A 17,149-nucleotide genomic window follows, 5' to 3' on the forward strand; every position below is an offset into this window, starting at 1 on the left:
GGGCGCATACTTTGAATAAAATATTTGTTATCATTCTCTTGAAATAAATGTGTTTTTTTCTTGAAAAAATACCGGTTTCATATGTATACACCTGGTAGAGGATCAGTCAATGTCGTGTGAGCTAACGTTTGCTTTCCTTAAATCGCCCGGATTGAAGTCTGGTACGAAGCGTTTAATTTGGCATGCCAAGACGGTGTCATTTCCACCTTAACGTACCGTCGCCACATTTTGAGCCAAGACATTCCTGATCATAGGTGCAGGGCGTGCCATGCACACCCCGAGCATTAGCTCACAAACTATCTAGTTGTCCAACTCACGCGGTAACGACCTACATTCAAAGGCACAATGCGGCACTAAGAATGCTTTATTACCATCTCTGTCACTGCTACGGCATTAACCTTAATATCGCTCCTCTAAATGCTCCTAGGGAAATCGAGTCAATTGTCGAGAATGGGAAGTGCCGCATATACTGGAACTTTATATTCTCGACAATTGTTTCTGTTGCTCACTCGAGGCCTGACATGGTTCTTCTTGACTTCGAGAAGCGAACCATGCTCGTTATCGAATTTTCGGCACCAGCTGACAAAAACATCATAACCAAGGAGAATGAAAAGAAAGAGAGGTATCGAGACCTTATAAGGGAGTTGCAATGATTGTACCCGGAATGTTCAGTTAAACTAATCGTCCTTATCATCGGCGATCTTGGAGGTGCCAAGCTTTCACTCGTTAGTAGCCTCAAAAGCATCCCTGCGTGTCAACAATATGCTAAAACACTTACGGGAAAAATGCAGAAAACGGTAGTTCTTGGATCGCTTCGTGTCCTCAGGGTGCACGAAACTTTTGCCGGATTTTAACGAATTAAAAAAAAAAACACATTTTTATAGAAAAATCTCTATATCTCGAAAACGGTAAAAGAGCGATACTTTTTTCGGACAGTTTCGTGTTCAGCATAAAAAAATAAATAAAATATGTAAGTTCTAGCATAATCAAAGGTGATCTGCCTTTCATGTAGTTTTACCCAAAGTTATAACCGTCTGTACCCGTATAACTTTCGAGATAATTTGACTTTTCAGGGTTCTAATTCATCGAAAAATCGTGAAAAACAGAAAATGGCTAGGAATGTATTTCAGTGACCGGGATTTTTCACTCGAATGTATCGAATTTGCTAAAAGAGTTACAACTATACTGCCGTTCAAATTCATTTCAAATGATTTAAATCTTTTGAACTTTTTAAATTGATCGGTAAAAACTCTCATATTATTTTTCCTGATTTTAGATGCAACCAAATTCACAGCAATGGTTTTCTCATTTCTGTAATTTTGTTCTGTTTCTGGATTTGGGAAGCACTGTGCACTTTTATATATTTGCTTTTGCTTTCGTCTTTTTATTTTTACATTCTCATCCGAATGAGTTGGTATTGGTTTTACGTGAAAAATGACTCTCGCGGATTCCATCAAATGTCGACATTATGAGAACCCCTTGTGTCGGAAAAAATATTTTTGACGTCTGTTCATTAGCCAGCTTTTTTTGAAGAAATTTAAAAAAGTTAGAGCATTTTGAAAATTTTTGAGACCACTTTTTTATAATATTTGAGATTTTTTCGACCGCTATTTATAGTAATACGAACAATTTATCCCCATTACTTTTTTTGATCAAAAAAAAATTACCAAAGTTATAGCATTTTCAAAATCCAAATAACCAAAGGAAAATGGACATTTGAAGCCAAAAAAGTGTGATATGGGAAAAAGTCAAGAGAAAAAAAAGTTACTTTTTCAAGGCCCTAAAAGACTCTCGAAACAACTTTTTGAGTTTTGATCGTATTGATCTCATTCTAATGAGAAGGTATTGGTTTTATGTGGAGAATGACTTTCGCGGATTCCATAAAATGTCGACTTTTGAGACCCCTGTGTCAGAAAAAATAGTTTTTACGTCCATGTCTTTCTTTCGTCGTTGTTGTCATTTTCATTGTAGGCTGTAAACACGATAATATTTGAAGGAGTTATTCGATTGGGTTTCCCTTTGGCACTCGTTATAAAGATATGAAAAGAAAGGGCGCTATTTATAGTCGATCAAATTACGAACAATTTATTCCCATTCATTTTTTTGATAAAATAGAAATTACCAATATGGAAAAAAATCAAGAGAAGAAAAATGTTACTTTTTCAAGGCTTTACAAGATTGTCTAAACAACTTTTTAAATTTTGCTAACAAAATATCGAAAATTCAAATTTTTATCGCAAAAAAAGAATGAATGAAAAAGCCATAACTATAAGAATAAACATGTTTCAATTTCCATGCATATTATGAATTGTAATTATATACATTTATTAAAATGATGCATGTATCAGCGCAGCTGAGAATAAAATTTAACGCAAAATAAGAAACAAATATTAAAGTAATCATGATAAATACAATTCGTACTTTATTTTGCAAAATCTAAATACCCAATCCCAGGCAGAGGTACATAAAAAATGTATTATATTTGATATAAAAGTGTTGAGCATAATGTCGAAAATTTTACATTTTGGGAAAAATCGAGTACGAAGCACGAGATATGTGATGAGAATGTTTTCGCTAAAGCCGAAAGAGCTTTAGCAAAAGAGAGTTCACAATCGCAAAATTACAGTTGTCAATTCGTTGATCTTTAATTTTTAAAGGTCTGTTCACGAATGTGGGAGAAATGCAAAGACCGAGTGCGAATATGCGAATGCACGAATATGAGAAAAAAACAAAGCCCGAGCGCGTAGCTTGAGGTAAATTAAAAATCGAGTCATTTTTTTCTCGAGTGATTCAGCTAAAAAGCTCAGAAGAAGATCGGAATTACCATTACCTCCAGTTCAGCGATTTCATTCTTGGCTGTATGGAACATAATTAACCTTTGCTTTTGCTTCGTAATTAGTCGCCGCCGCTATAATTTAAGTGTAAAATTAAAGTTAGATATTTAATTATCTTTAATGATTAAACATATTTTATATCTTTTTTAAACAACTGCCTTTCATTTTATTATACGCATTCTAAGGGGCATTCATTTTCAAATGTTCAATTGGGACATTTTCTTTACAAATGTTGGATGTGAAATGCCATGTTCTAAAATGGTTTCCATTTTGAGACTTGAACTTGAAAAATTTTATTTCTCATTTTCGGAATTATTAAATTTTCTAGATTTCTAGAATCTAGGACTATGTATTTCTCTACTTTAAACGGTGATTTTTGAATTAAAAGAAGAAAAAACAAAACAGAATTGTAGCTGGCAGCTTGCAAAAAGCTAAGAAAAAATCCCAAATTGTTTAAGAACTTGCAAACAAATTTGAAAAATGTGCAATATTTTTCATAAGATTGGCTAGTCGTCCAGATTTTTCGGAGCTTAAAATAAAAATTTTAGCACAATGTATATTAGAATGTATCTGATTTTTTGAGTCAATAATTCCGCCTTTGAAAAAATGGCGTTATGACCTTTTGAAACTTCAGTCGACACTCTCCTACTTATAGGACAATTTTGAATATTTGATTTCAAAATACTATCTCATTTTAAAGGCCTTGAAATTAAAATTATTTAAGTTTAGGATGCTTCAAGTTTGAAATTGGCTGGACATTGTTCAGTTGCTCTAACTACATTATTATTCACTTGATGTACGTTTTTCTGTCTAAAAATAATAAATTACTACTTTCAAAATTATGGGAAAAATTGGATATAATTTTTTAACGAAAAGAATTCCATGAAGATGACTAAGGCTTTGAACTTGATAACGAAATGTATATATCAAATAACCACATAACCTTTGTCTTTTTCTATATTTTACGAGCGTTGAAAGGAAAAAAATAACCTCAAGGCAATTTTTCGTAGGTATGTCGTAAATCAAACTGTACAAAAAATGGGAGGTCTAATCAAATTCATATAAACTTAAGCAGATTTCTTGAATTGCAAAAGACAGATCCATAGTTACAAATGTCTAATTAACATGAAATTGACCAAGAAGTTATATTAAAGTAATCATGATAAATTCAATTTGTACTTTATTTTGCAAAATCTAAATACCCAATGCCAGGAGAAGTACATAAAAATGTATTATATTTGATATAAAAGTGTTGAAAAAAATTGGTAAAAAATTAGATTTCAGATAAGATTGACAACTTTTTAACAATTTTAGGTTAGGCTGGCGTTTTACACCGTAAATCGGCATTTTTAGTACAAAAATCCTCAGATTTCGAAAAATAAAAATCATAAAGTTCCAAAGAAAACTTAAAATATCCAACAATTTTAGTTTGGGTTATTTTTTCACCTGAAAGTAGAACTTTAAAAAGAGACATCAAGATTAGGATATTTTAACGTTTTAAACCGGTATTGGGTATTATTAATTTAAAAAAATTAGATTTCAAAGATTTACAATTTTCAACAGTTTCCTTAATGTTTAACGATTTGACGTTACGTTATCGTTTTACACTAAAACTTCATTAAAAAAAAAAAAACATTTCCAAGAAGTTTCACAACATTTTAACTATTTTTGGTTGTGCTGGCGTTTTACAACTGAACCGCTGGCGACCAAAGGGGGACACGGACGGATTCAGCCTGAGAAGTATTGTCCTGAGTGTCAATTTTAAAAATCTTTCTAATTTCAATTTTAAAGACTGATACTTGTAGAGAATTTCAAGGCGCATCTTTTTTTCCTCTTGCAGAAATTTATAGGTTTTGTAGTTTTTGAGATAATTGGTAAAAAGTGGATTTTTTGAAAACGAAAAATTCCAATCTTTTTTCACTTAAACTCGCGCTAATTTAGCCAATTTTCATCATTTTCCAATCTCCCCAATACAAAGTACGTGTTTAAGTCTTCTGAAACTATCTAAGAAAAAAAAACGAGAATATTGTAATAAACAAAAAAGTTATTAATTTTGTTTGAGGCAATGCAAAAATCATGAATTATAACCTTTAAGCGCCTCGTTTAGCGAACGAATTTTAAGCTGCGGAAAGCTTTCAGCGAGAAAGTTGTTCATTAAGGTTCAAAGAAGTTTTCTGGAAAGTTTTAGATCAATTGGATTAATAGTTCAAAAATTATGAGATTTTCTAGTTTAACGTAGGTTTAAAGAAAAAAGTGGTTGGATTTTGCAACTCATAGTTGTCAAAAACATCTACTTTTCCATCAGGAAAAACATGCGAAACGAACGCTTTGCTGATTTGTAAATTTTTTAGCTTTCGCATTTTGCCTTTAAAACATTTTTCAAAATCCTGCAGAAGATCTTCACACTTCTCGACCATTGTGAATGAAGGTGAACGAGCATTGCGAATCATTTCTACATATTCAGCTTCAGTTTCAATTCGTTCTAATTATTTCAGCATTTGCGAATATGTGCCAAAATTCCTATCGCACTAGCGATACGAATGGCCTCGAACTGGAAACACATTTAATCTCGCTTTGCAAATAAATGGACAATAAAACCAAAAAATGAAACACTGTGTAGTTTTTATTTTGTCCTGGCCATGAGCCTGAAAATAACGTTATGCTGTTGAACTTGTCTTTAGCAAATTCTTTTAATAACGCGTATTTGATAAAACTGCAAACAAAGTTAGCACCCTTCTTTACAATTCCCTCATGAATAGGGAACATGTAACTCTGGTTCGTAGTATGTACATGTACGTTAAATAGAAAAAGCCATGCCAAACGTAGGTAAAACTGCGCGGACACGGGTATTTTTGGTAGTGGCAAATTCTGTGCAAAATCAAATTCACAGCATAGACTATTATTTTCAGAGAGTATTTGCTTTTTTAACTTCAAATAAATTTCAACATTGTTTTTTTGATTAATTACTTCTTCGTTCACCTCTCCATTTGTCTTGTTGTTGTAGAAAGTATTGCACACGTCAGTTCTAGGTAATTTAAAACTGAAGCCAACATTTCGGTTAAAATACTTAAAATAAACGGTTTGACTTATTGTCAATTTAGCCCCCGTTTTTTCTTTATAATATTTTCCGAATAATTTGTAAAGTTCTACAAGATTTAATGAAGGATTATCAAAATATTTTAAATTGGTAGAATTTCTTTTGTAATGTGAACTGTGATGTAGAATTGATTCGCAATGCTCTTCAATCATTTTTTTTTTTTAATTTTCTGTTAATGTAAGACAACTTTCGCGTACTCCACCTGCCAAATTTTTTAAAGGGTGCTTATTTAAAATCTTTTTTTGAACCTTTTCAACTCTTCTTTTGCCCAAACATAGAAAAGCACAAAAAAATTTCTTACAAATCGGAACATTTTCTTCGTCAGTAGGAAATAAATATATCCAATGAATTAACTGTCCTAGTTTTTCACTTGAATTCGTTTGGATAGGATCCTTGCATTTTAACAATCCTCTGAGAAACACATTTTGTTCATTATAGTTCCCGAGATTCCAAAAATTTGTATGTACTTTTTCTTGTTGCACATTTGAAAACTTTTGGTAACATTTTTCTCCACAGCAGGATTCAATAGGTTTGAAAGATCTCTCTGGGATTAGAATATCTTTAGCAATACCGTCTTTTTTAGTTTTAGACTTTGTAATGTATCCTTTTCCTTAAAGAAATAACAAATAATGCTATTAACTTCGTCATTAAAAATTTAAAATAATTACTTTAGACTATCTACATATTATATATAGTTCACTAAAAGAATTATTTAAAAAATCAAGAATAAAAAAAGTCATAAAATATTAAATTTATAATTAAAATTTATTTAAAAATTGTATTGGCGGTTTCCAATCGTACCTGATGTCTGGAACATTTTTTCTTATTTTTAATCCACGAATCTTCATTTCTAGTTCTTTTTCTACCTTGTTTAATTTTAATATATTTTTCTTTTTAATTAATATTCTCAAAAATATCTAAAAAATCTCAATAATCTCAAAAAAAATGTTTTTCCAACTATTATAAGAAACAATCACTTCGCTAATTCTATGCTTTATTTGTAGAATTTCATAGAAGATGACAAAAAAAGTTACTGTTGTGCATTTGTTTTGGTAAGATTGACTTGACCTTCACGTCGTTCGCTGCAACGCGTACGTAGCCGGCCAGGCACGTTTTTGGGCAGCGTCATGGTTACCGCTTGGATTTTAAAACATTCATAATTTTTGAACTATTAATCCAATTGATCTAAAACTTTCCAGAAAACTTCTTTGAACCTTAATGAACAACTTTCTCGCTGATGCTTTCCGCAGCTTAAAATTCGTTCGCTAAACGAGGCGCTTGAAGGTTAAAATTCATGATTTTTGCATTGCCTCAAAAAAAAAAAACTTTTTTGTTTATTGCAATATTCTCGATTTTCTTTCTTAGATAGTTTCAGAAGACTTAAACACGTACTTTGTATTGGGGAAATTGGAAAATGATGAAAATTGGCTAAATTAGCGCGAGTTTAAGTGAAAAAAGATTGGAATTTTTCGTTTTCAAAAAATCCACTTTTTACCAATTATCTCAAAAACTACGAAACCTATACATTTTTGCAAGAGGAAAAAAATATGCGCCTTGAAATTCTCTACAAGCATCAGTCTTTAAAATTGAAATTAGAAAGATTTTTAAAATTTACACTCAGGACAATACTTCTCAGGCTGAATCCGGCCGTGTCCCCTTTTGGTCGCCAGCGGTTCAACTAAAATCGGTATTTGTAGTAAAAAAAATCATTACATTTAAAAAAGATTACATTTTTTGGTACAAGTATCGGCTAAGCTTGCGGTTTTCATCAGAAGTATCGACATAGATACCAATTAAGATTGACAATTTTTAAACAATTTAAGACTATAATAATGTTTTTCACCCGACATCGGTTACATTTTAAACAAAAAGTATTAAGCTTAAAGTATATTTAGAATTCGGAACAAGTTTTTTTACCTGATGTTATTTTTTCGTCAAAAATTGGTATTTTTTATTTAAAAAATCATACGCCTTTTCAGATGATCATTATTATTCAGATTGTCATTTAGAATCATTAAATTCCCAATTTTTTGGTTTGAAAGCGTCTTATACAGGAAATCGGTACTTTTAATAAAAAATCGTTGAATTTCAAAGAAGATTTAGATTTTAGGTTATGCTCGAGTATTTCCTTATAGAAATCATTACAGCCTTCAACAAACCTTTACAATTTTGGAACGTGTTTAGGTTGTTTTAACATTTTTCACCGGAAATCAGGTGTTTAAAAAAAACATTATGTTGGAAAGAAGATTTACAATTGTAAACCTTTTTATTTTTATGTTATTTTCTCCTTAAATTACTTTCGCTAATAAACAATCATTAGATTTAAACTAATATTAACAATATTTAAAAACATGATCCCGTAGTTTTTCATCAAAAATCAAATATTTTAAACAAAAATTGTTTGACTTCAAAAATTAAATTTACAGTTTATGATTTATGTATGTGTTTTTCATCAGAAATGGCTTTTTTTTTAATAGAAAATGCAATGGTTTGATTGTTTAATTATTGTAAAAAAGTATGATATATTAATTCTGAAGTTAAAATATCAGGTTTCATTAATTATCCAAAATTATATCCTTGCCCGCGTTTGTTTTCTAGTATATTTAAATTTTCAGGTAATTTATTAATTCAGAATCTTTTTTTGTAACGTTAAACGACGGTGTTGGAAGGGAAATATGGCAAAATAAGAGAGATTGGGTAATTTCAGAATAAAAGGTATGCCAAGGCAATTGAGAGCCTTCTTATTCCAAGAGATCCAAAAAGTGAATACATTATTTCTGCATGTTTTCACAAATTCCACGAAACAACGTGAGAAACTCCTACACTCGTAATTCTCAATTGCTGAGAAAATTGCTCTTCTAAATTCACTATTAGTCAGACATTTTTTATCCCTCGAACGTTTTTCTGAGCATTTTTTTTTTAGACAAACATGAATAGGAAAAACCCCTTAAATCGAAAAAAAGTTTAATTCAGTTTTGATCTTATTTGAAAGTGAAATTTTTGTTCTAAACAATGCATATTATTAACGGGAAGCGTATATACTTTTTTCCCAAATTGTTCAAATATAAATTTTAAATCTAAACAACTCTTTTCAAATTAAATATTCAAAACTGAACAATTTTAAACATGAAAATTATATAAATTAAAGATTTAAAATTCAAAACTTAAAAAATGCAATGCCCCCCCCCACCCTTGGATTGGATTTTGCACATCGTGTAGTCCTTACAAGGGCTTTTGACAATAAATGTAAATTAGTGGAATGTTTACCAAGAATAAATGAAGGATTAGATAAATGAATTGTATACATCTACAATACACTTCACGAGTTTCTTTGAAAATGAAAACCCTGAAATGCTCGAGTTTTTTAGACTACGGATTTGGATTTAGCGACCCTAAAAACATATAGTAAAAATGATCTGACACCCGGACTCGGAAAAAGATTTTTTTTGTGTGGCTGTGTTATTAATAGAAATTGTATGCGCTTTTTAATACTTGTTTCTGGAATTTTTCAATTTTGAAGGCATTTGATTGAAAACTGTTCAGTTTTTAGCAATTTCAAATTATAGAATATTTAAGGAATATACATTTACATTTTAATCTTTTTAGATTGATCAATTAAAAATAAATAAATTTAAACACTAAAATGTTCAAATTGAAGATTTAAAACTTAATAATATTTAAGAGGCCAAGGAAATGAAACACTTTTGGAATTAAGTATTTAATAATTCGCAATTTTAAGCATGAAAATTATATAAATTAATCATTATAGACTCGAAACTTTAAACAAATATTAAACTAAAAAATCAATGGCACTTGAAGCAAAATGTTAAAAATATAAAATTTGACTCTTACGATTCAGAAAAGCTTAGAAAATAAAAAATTCTTTACTTTCATCATAAGAAGTTATGAAAACAAAGAATCGGACCCGCTCCAACAACTCAGTGAAAATATTAATAAAAATGTTTATTGTAAAATTAAAATCCCTTCACGAATTCAGATAACAATGTAAAGTTAAAGTTTTCTTTCTTCCAACTTTATAAAAATGTTGAAGATAAAAAAGGTCTTCTTTCAATAAAAAAAGTTGCAGATTTAATAATTTTATGTGATATTAAATGGGTGCCATTAAAGTGATTTCGTAATAGCAGCGGCGTTAGAACGCGGATATCTCTGGCATGCGCAGTAGTTATCCTGTGTATTTTTAAATTGACACATAGCGTTACATAACCTAAAAATACACAGGAATAACTACTGCACATGCCAGGGATATTCGCGCTCTAACACCACTGCGTAATAGTTTCAAAATAGCCTAAAAGATAGGATTTTCCCTCGTTCCGAGCCTATATCAACAACTGATGTTCTATCATATTTTATTTTTATAAACTGTTTAAATGGTTTAAAAAATGTTTAAAATACATATTATTTAAAAATTTGTTATTCTGGTTGTTTAAATTGTTAATTTTTTTAATATTAGGTAATACAAATTCAGGGCGCTAAACGCACGTTTATTATCAGATAATGAAAAAACTAAACAATACAAACAAGGTTTGATTTAAAAAAAAAGAAAACACTAATAAATGTTTTTTTAATTAATTTGAAAATTTAGGGCCATTCAAAAAATACGTAACGTCTGTATAAGGATGAGGTGACCTCGAGGGTTATGCCAAAGTTAAACTTATACACACTGTAGAAAAAGCGTTACGTGTGTTTGTGGGTATGGGGGGGGGGGGTCAGGAAAAAGCGATACTTATTTTTGAACGGCCCCTGTTCTAAATGAAATATTGTTTGAATGATAGGAAAGTACTGTTTAAAGCTTTATTAATTTTATACATTTTCTTTGTGTTACAGCTAAATCTACGTCTCATCCTTGTCAGCGGAAAAACAAAAGAGTTCCTATTTAGTCCAAGCGACTCTGCGGGGGACATAGCGCAACATGTGTTTGAAAACTGGCCCGAAGGTAAATTGAAAAAAAAAATTCATATTACTTTCTGTAAAACCAATTTTCGCATTTCAGTGTTCTTTTTTAGTCACTTCACAAGGTTTTTTTTATTTGTCCAACTAAATTTTAGTTAACGGAAGTTTTGAAGTGTTTTTTATATACCAGTATTTTTATGTACGCTGATTTATTTGAAAAAACTAATTTCCACATAATTCTATTTCAAATCTTATATATTTTGATTTTAATTAAATGGGAAGGATTAATAATTTTAACTAATTATAAAACATGAAATTTTCTGATTTTAATAAACGATGAATACTTGTATTGAACATTGTTTATTTATGACGCACGTCACACTTAGATATTATTAAATATATATGTAAGTTTAGATTTTAGTTAGAAATTAAAATGGTACCATTTTAAAAGATTTTGCTTCAAAATGTCGAAAAAATCCGAAAATATACAATTCAAAATTTAAGAAATAAAGTACATATGAATTCAAAATATTTCAAAAAAATATTTAAGCCTATCAACTTAAATGTTAGAAAATGTTTTTAAATCAAAACGAAGAAATAGTATTATTGGCGGCCAATTAAAGGAAAATAGTGGGATTAGTGGAATTTTTTCCTAAGTAGTGTAAAAAAAGACTTAATAATTAAAAGATTCAAAATAGAAAACGTTAACAATTTTGTATTAACAATGAAATGGTATATTTCGAATTTTATTAATGTGGAACGGTCAGATCAGTTATCAGTTATATTCAGATATTTAATCGATTTGAAATTTTTGTAAACAAGTTCTTAGTCGACTAACTTGAAGTTCAAAGATTTATTAACTATACATTTTTTTATTAATATATTAACTACAGTAAATATAAATAGTATTCAAGCTAAACAGTCTTATAAACGAAAATAAATTTATTTTATATTTTCCAAACAGCGTGGATGGGTAAAACCCAGTGGCCAATCGGATGTTAGAGATATTGCAATGAAACCTTTTGGATATCACACTGAAACGCTGTTTAAGTTTACACCCGCATAAGTTCATTCTCGTTTAAGTTCGCGCATTGTTTTTGCTTAGGTTTACTTTCACCTCCCCAACAAGTTGTCAGTGCTCCGCCCATTCAAGCTTCCCACATATTGGAAGAACGATGGTGCTGGAGCCCTTCCCGAGTAAATCTAAGTGAGATGTTTTCGTTTCGAAGGAGTAAACTTAAACGTGTTTTCAGTATACCTGAAATCTGGTGCAAGTTATGAGTAAAGGGAAATTCGAAAATTTTACATTGCAAAGTACAGTTACATTTTAAATTAAAGTTTTAAAAATGGAAGTTGAAACCATTTCAAATCGAGCTAGCATGTGAGATATGTTAAGCTGACGTAACAACATGTTCGAATCGAGTTAAAACCTCTTACATAATTAAGGGCTCATTTAATGCTAATTTAATGACCTATTGCCAAATTTAATGCTACATTATTTTTTTAACCGGGGGTTACGCTAGCTTAACGTTAAGCTGACGGAACCAAACGTAAAATAAACGTTGAATCGAGTTCTGACCTGTATCATGATTAAGGGCTCATTTAATGTCCATTTAATGGCTCTATTGCCAAATTGAATGTTCCACTTTTTTTTAAACTCGGGGGTTATGTGCTAGCTTAAAGTTAAGCTGACGGAACCCCATGTGAAATAAACGTTGAACCGTTTTTAATTAGAATATGACCGTGGTTAATTCTGAACCACACTAAAAAAAATTGCATTAAATCAAGTAGGTTAGTTTACTTGGCTGATTTTACTTGAAAGAAGAAAGTATTTTCTTTTTGCAAGAGACCGATTTTCTTGAATCAAGAAAATAATAGAATCAGGACAACTATTTGATTCAAGAATATATTTACTCTAAGCAAAAAGCTATTGAGTTAATTTGTTCCATTATACATATTTGCGCTAAGTTTAATAAAATATTGAATTAAGAATATTATATTCTCATGATAAGTAACTAAAACTCTAACGAAATGTTTCTTGATCCAAGTAAATCCATATACTTATTATGACTAGTATTCAAATTGAAACAAAATGTTCATGTTCTTGAGACAAAAAAATGAATTTAATCAGGGAAAAAATAATTTCTCTTAGAATAATGCTTGAAAATTTTCCTTGAAATAATTATTAATTTGAAACGAATGTCAGATTTACTTCGAAGATACCTATATGTTATCAAGATAGAATCACATCAGTTTTTTTAACAAATTAACTGTAGTCTTGATCTGATATACATCGCACACATACTTTGAAAATTAATATATTTTTCTAAATTAATTTACTTCTTACTGAATAAGTATATTATTAAATATAATAATCGACAAGTTGACCTGTTATAAAGTTGGTTTTCTTCGTCGCTAACAATTATTTTGAAATTCAATAATATTTATAAGATTCAAAACATTGGTGCACATAATCATTTTTATTTATTCAAATGTAGATAGGAATTTGCAAGTTTAATAAACTACTAACTTTATGCTGACACCCAAATCAAGTCACTCCTAAAACTATACAAAAAATTATAAGCTTTGAAAAAAGTGTTTAGAATTTTGAAATAATGATGCAAGACTCAAAAGTCATTTCATTCCTAAAATTATTAAAAGGTTATAAATTTACTGCGTCTATAATTTTTTTTTTGCTCATTATTGATATGTATTAATCTACTCAAAATTAAACCATTTCGAATTTTTTTAACCGTGAAACATTTTTGTGAATCGGAAAAGGACTGGGAATGTTTTCCCTCGATTAAAACGGCCCCCCTAAAATTATTTTTGTGTAGTGTTCAAGGTAACAAAAAATCATCTGAACTTGAAAATAACAATAAATATTCCTGCTAAATACAGGAATTCTTTATTCAATCAGAAAATATTACTTTTTTGGATTCGGCTAGATAAAAATTGATTTTTAAAAAGTTAAAAATGTTATGTGAACCTTATTTAACTTAAATTAGAGTTATAAGGCATAGTTGTATTTTGTTAACACACAATTTTCGTGTTTGTTAATAGCAGTTTGAAAATCACGAAAATGGCCAAATTCATGAAAGTTATTAGTAAGAAAAAAATAGTTTTGAAAATATAAAATGATCATGTGTTATTCTAATTTGAACTAAATAAGTTTTAGGCAACAGATTTTTTAACTTTAGAAAAAAATGTTAATCTAGCCGAATTTAAAGAATTAATTTTTCCTTAATGAAAAACAAATTCCTTTACGAGGCAGGAATTTTAAAAATAAATTTTAATTTTATATTCTTACTTACTATCTGAAATAGTTAATATCTTGTTTTATATTTTTATGTTCTTGATTGAAAATGCAATGCTTCCCGCGTACTGTAGCGCGCATAAAATGTTGCTTTTTTCAATAATTAAGTATAGATTTAGGTTTCTTTAAATAAAATTAACAAAATTAAGTTTTTCAGTCAGTGAGTTTAATGATTATAAAAAATTTTATTTCAAAATGTCATTAATTATAGAAAATTTAATGCGGATATTATTAGTATATATATTTATAAAAACTTAATAAAATTAAATTTTCTAGTCAAAGAATTCATTAATCAGAAAAAATGTCTTGGACTACAAATGGTAAACATTTTAGCAATCCCCCAGATACTTACATAATTCTTTTTTATTATGTAAATAATAAAAAATAAATATATGACAGCATAAAACAAAGTTATATGCCTTGAAAAATGCTTTAAACCAAAATATTTAAGAAAAAAAATTCAATAACATTTTTAAAAAGTTTATTAAGAATGCATTACATTTTATGAAAGAACAATTGAAAAATTGAAAATTAAAAAGTTTTGAAATAAAATAATTGAGAATGCAAGGAGGGAGGAAACAAATATTTTTCAGCCGACCACCGTGAAATCACTTTTAACCTGCGATATATTTTTAGTTATTTTTTAGGAATTGTTAGCTTAAATTGAAAACTGAGTTAAAAAGTATTATAAAAGAATTATATAAATCGAAAACTGTGCGTTTTACAAAGGTTTTTAAAAATCAGAAAATATATATTTGTCACTAAGGTTATTAAAGCGTTTTTCAACTAAAAAGTTCTTTCTTTTTTATATGCTTTAGATAGTTTTTAAGCGGATTAAATTTCTAAAGAAAAAATTATTGAGCCCTTTGTAAAATAAGTGAAGCTCAATTACTTTCGCATATTTTAAATTTTTGTTTCAGGAAAGCAATTCCATATTCAAAACTTTGTAAAAAAAGGTATGATAAAAGAATTCGATAAATTGAAAACTGTGCGGTTTATGAAGATTTTCGTATAGCAGAACATTATTTTTTGTCATTGATGTTATTAAACCATTTTTGTACTTGCAACTTTTCTTTATAATTTATTACCTTTGGGTCGTTTTTAAGCGCTTTAAATATTTAAAAACAAAAAGTAATAAATGCCTCGTTAAATAAGTGATACTTACTTCGCTTTTTCACATATTTTAAATTATTGTTTAAGAAATGTTATTTTGCATTAAAAATTGGATAAGAGAGTATTATATACAATAAAAGAGTTGAATAAATTGAAAACTGCGCATTTTATGGAGAATTTTTGTTTATTGTTACTTACATTTAGATATTTTATAACATTTTGAAATATATTTAAAAAAAAGTATCGAGCCTTTTTTGAAATAAGGAAAATTCAATTCTAAAATTTTTCGAAATAAAAAATGGTATATTAAAGTTGAACTCAACAACTTTTAGTTTGAAATTGGTTGAGGCTCACCATACGACTTGGTACGACCCTGCCTCGCATTTCTTACCCAAGATTTTTTCCCTGAGTTCCAAGTGCCTCGATAGCGACGTAGGTAGAGCGCACGGTTAGGACACACTATTTTAGGTAGTTTAGGTAGGGAGGGTTCAATCCTCGGCGAGTGTGATTTTTCAAAGCGTCTAGGCGCACGGTTATATGTATAAGTAACAGTGTGCGCATAATAATCATTTAAAAAATGAAGATTATATAAAAATAATTTCGAAAACCATTTTTTTTTTTTCGTTAGGAAATAGTGTTCAGTTGAGGCAATAGTCTATTGCTCCGATACTACATATTCTTAGATTAAGAAAATATATTCTTGAAGTGTATCGGAAATGATTTCTTGAAAGTAAACTAAATTCTGCACTTGAATACATCTCTATATGAAGTAACACAATAAAGTTTTAGAATAATAAAAAGCGATATTCTATCTAAGAATAAATTTTCTCAGATTAATAAAATGTACGCTTGTTCCAAGCATACGGTAGCAAGTACTTATTTATTTGGAACACACTCATATTCTATCGTCCCCATTCGTACCTGCGATTGACTTGAATAAAGTAATATTTACTTGATTCAAGAACAATTTTTTTCAGTGCAGAGAATGACCGAGAATTTTTTTCTCGATTAAAACGCCCGCTCTGAACAAAAAAAGAATATAAGCATTTAACATCAAACCAACACGTTTGGTATTTTTTCAACATACCCATAGCGTTATGGCTTTTTATAAAATTAGGTAGTAATATAAATAACGCACATTTTTAAAACATCCTGTTTTTGGATTTTTTTCTCGAAAAACGATATACAAAACTATTAAACCAGACGATTTTTTACTATAAAAATATTTATATGCATAAAATAATTTGTTATCTATTTTCAGACTGGGTGGAAGAGGCAGTTGCTAAAGCAGAAATCTTGCGGCTAATTTACCAGGGGCGATTTTTGCACAGCAATGTTACGCTAGGTGCACTTGGGCTTCCTTTTGGAAAAACATCGGTGATGCATCTTGTACCACGGGAAAACCTTCCAGAACCCAATTCTCAAGGTGAAATCACACTTATTTTTTCTTTTTCCCATCTTCTATCTCGTGGAAAAAATTATTATTTATACAAAAAAGAATTTTAACTCAAAGCCGTGTTCAAAAATCAATTTTCGTTTATAAGAATTCAAATGTTATTACATGTTCTAATATTTTTTTATAGTCGGAGGGTCTACTTGACCAGGAAAATCGGGAATTTTGTTAATCGGGAAAAAACCGTTAATTTGATTTAACGGTCGGGATTTTTCATTCATTTGTATCACTTAAATGAATATTAAAAGTGTTTTTGAATTTGTTTACTCTTAGTTTTTTCAATCGCAAAACAAAGAATAAAAAAGATTTTATTGTCCATAATGGTAATAATACGAGGGTGGATTGATAAGTTTCCGGCCTGACCAAGAAAAACAACGTTTTTAAGAATTTTTTTTTTTTATTTCTCAACATAATCTCCTCCAAGG

At 29.4% G+C, this 17,149-nt stretch overlaps 1 protein-coding gene across 2 annotated transcripts in view; it reads left to right on the top strand.

Moving 5' to 3' along the window:
- LOC117172581 (ubiquitin-like protein 3) overlaps positions 1 to 17,149 on the top strand; it is a 265,219-nt gene that overhangs the window by 243,947 nt on the left and 4,123 nt on the right. For both annotated transcript variants that reach the window (XM_033360656.1, XM_033360657.1), the window contains exons 2-3: positions 10,777 to 10,885; positions 16,533 to 16,697. In XM_033360656.1, coding sequence (XP_033216547.1) covers positions 10,777 to 10,885; positions 16,533 to 16,697 — 274 coding nt within the window. The remainder of the gene's footprint in view (positions 1 to 10,776; positions 10,886 to 16,532; positions 16,698 to 17,149) is intronic.

This window comes from Belonocnema kinseyi, chromosome 5, assembly GCF_010883055.1.
Source record: "Belonocnema kinseyi isolate 2016_QV_RU_SX_M_011 chromosome 5, B_treatae_v1, whole genome shotgun sequence".
NCBI lineage: Eukaryota > Metazoa > Arthropoda > Insecta > Hymenoptera > Cynipidae > Belonocnema > Belonocnema kinseyi.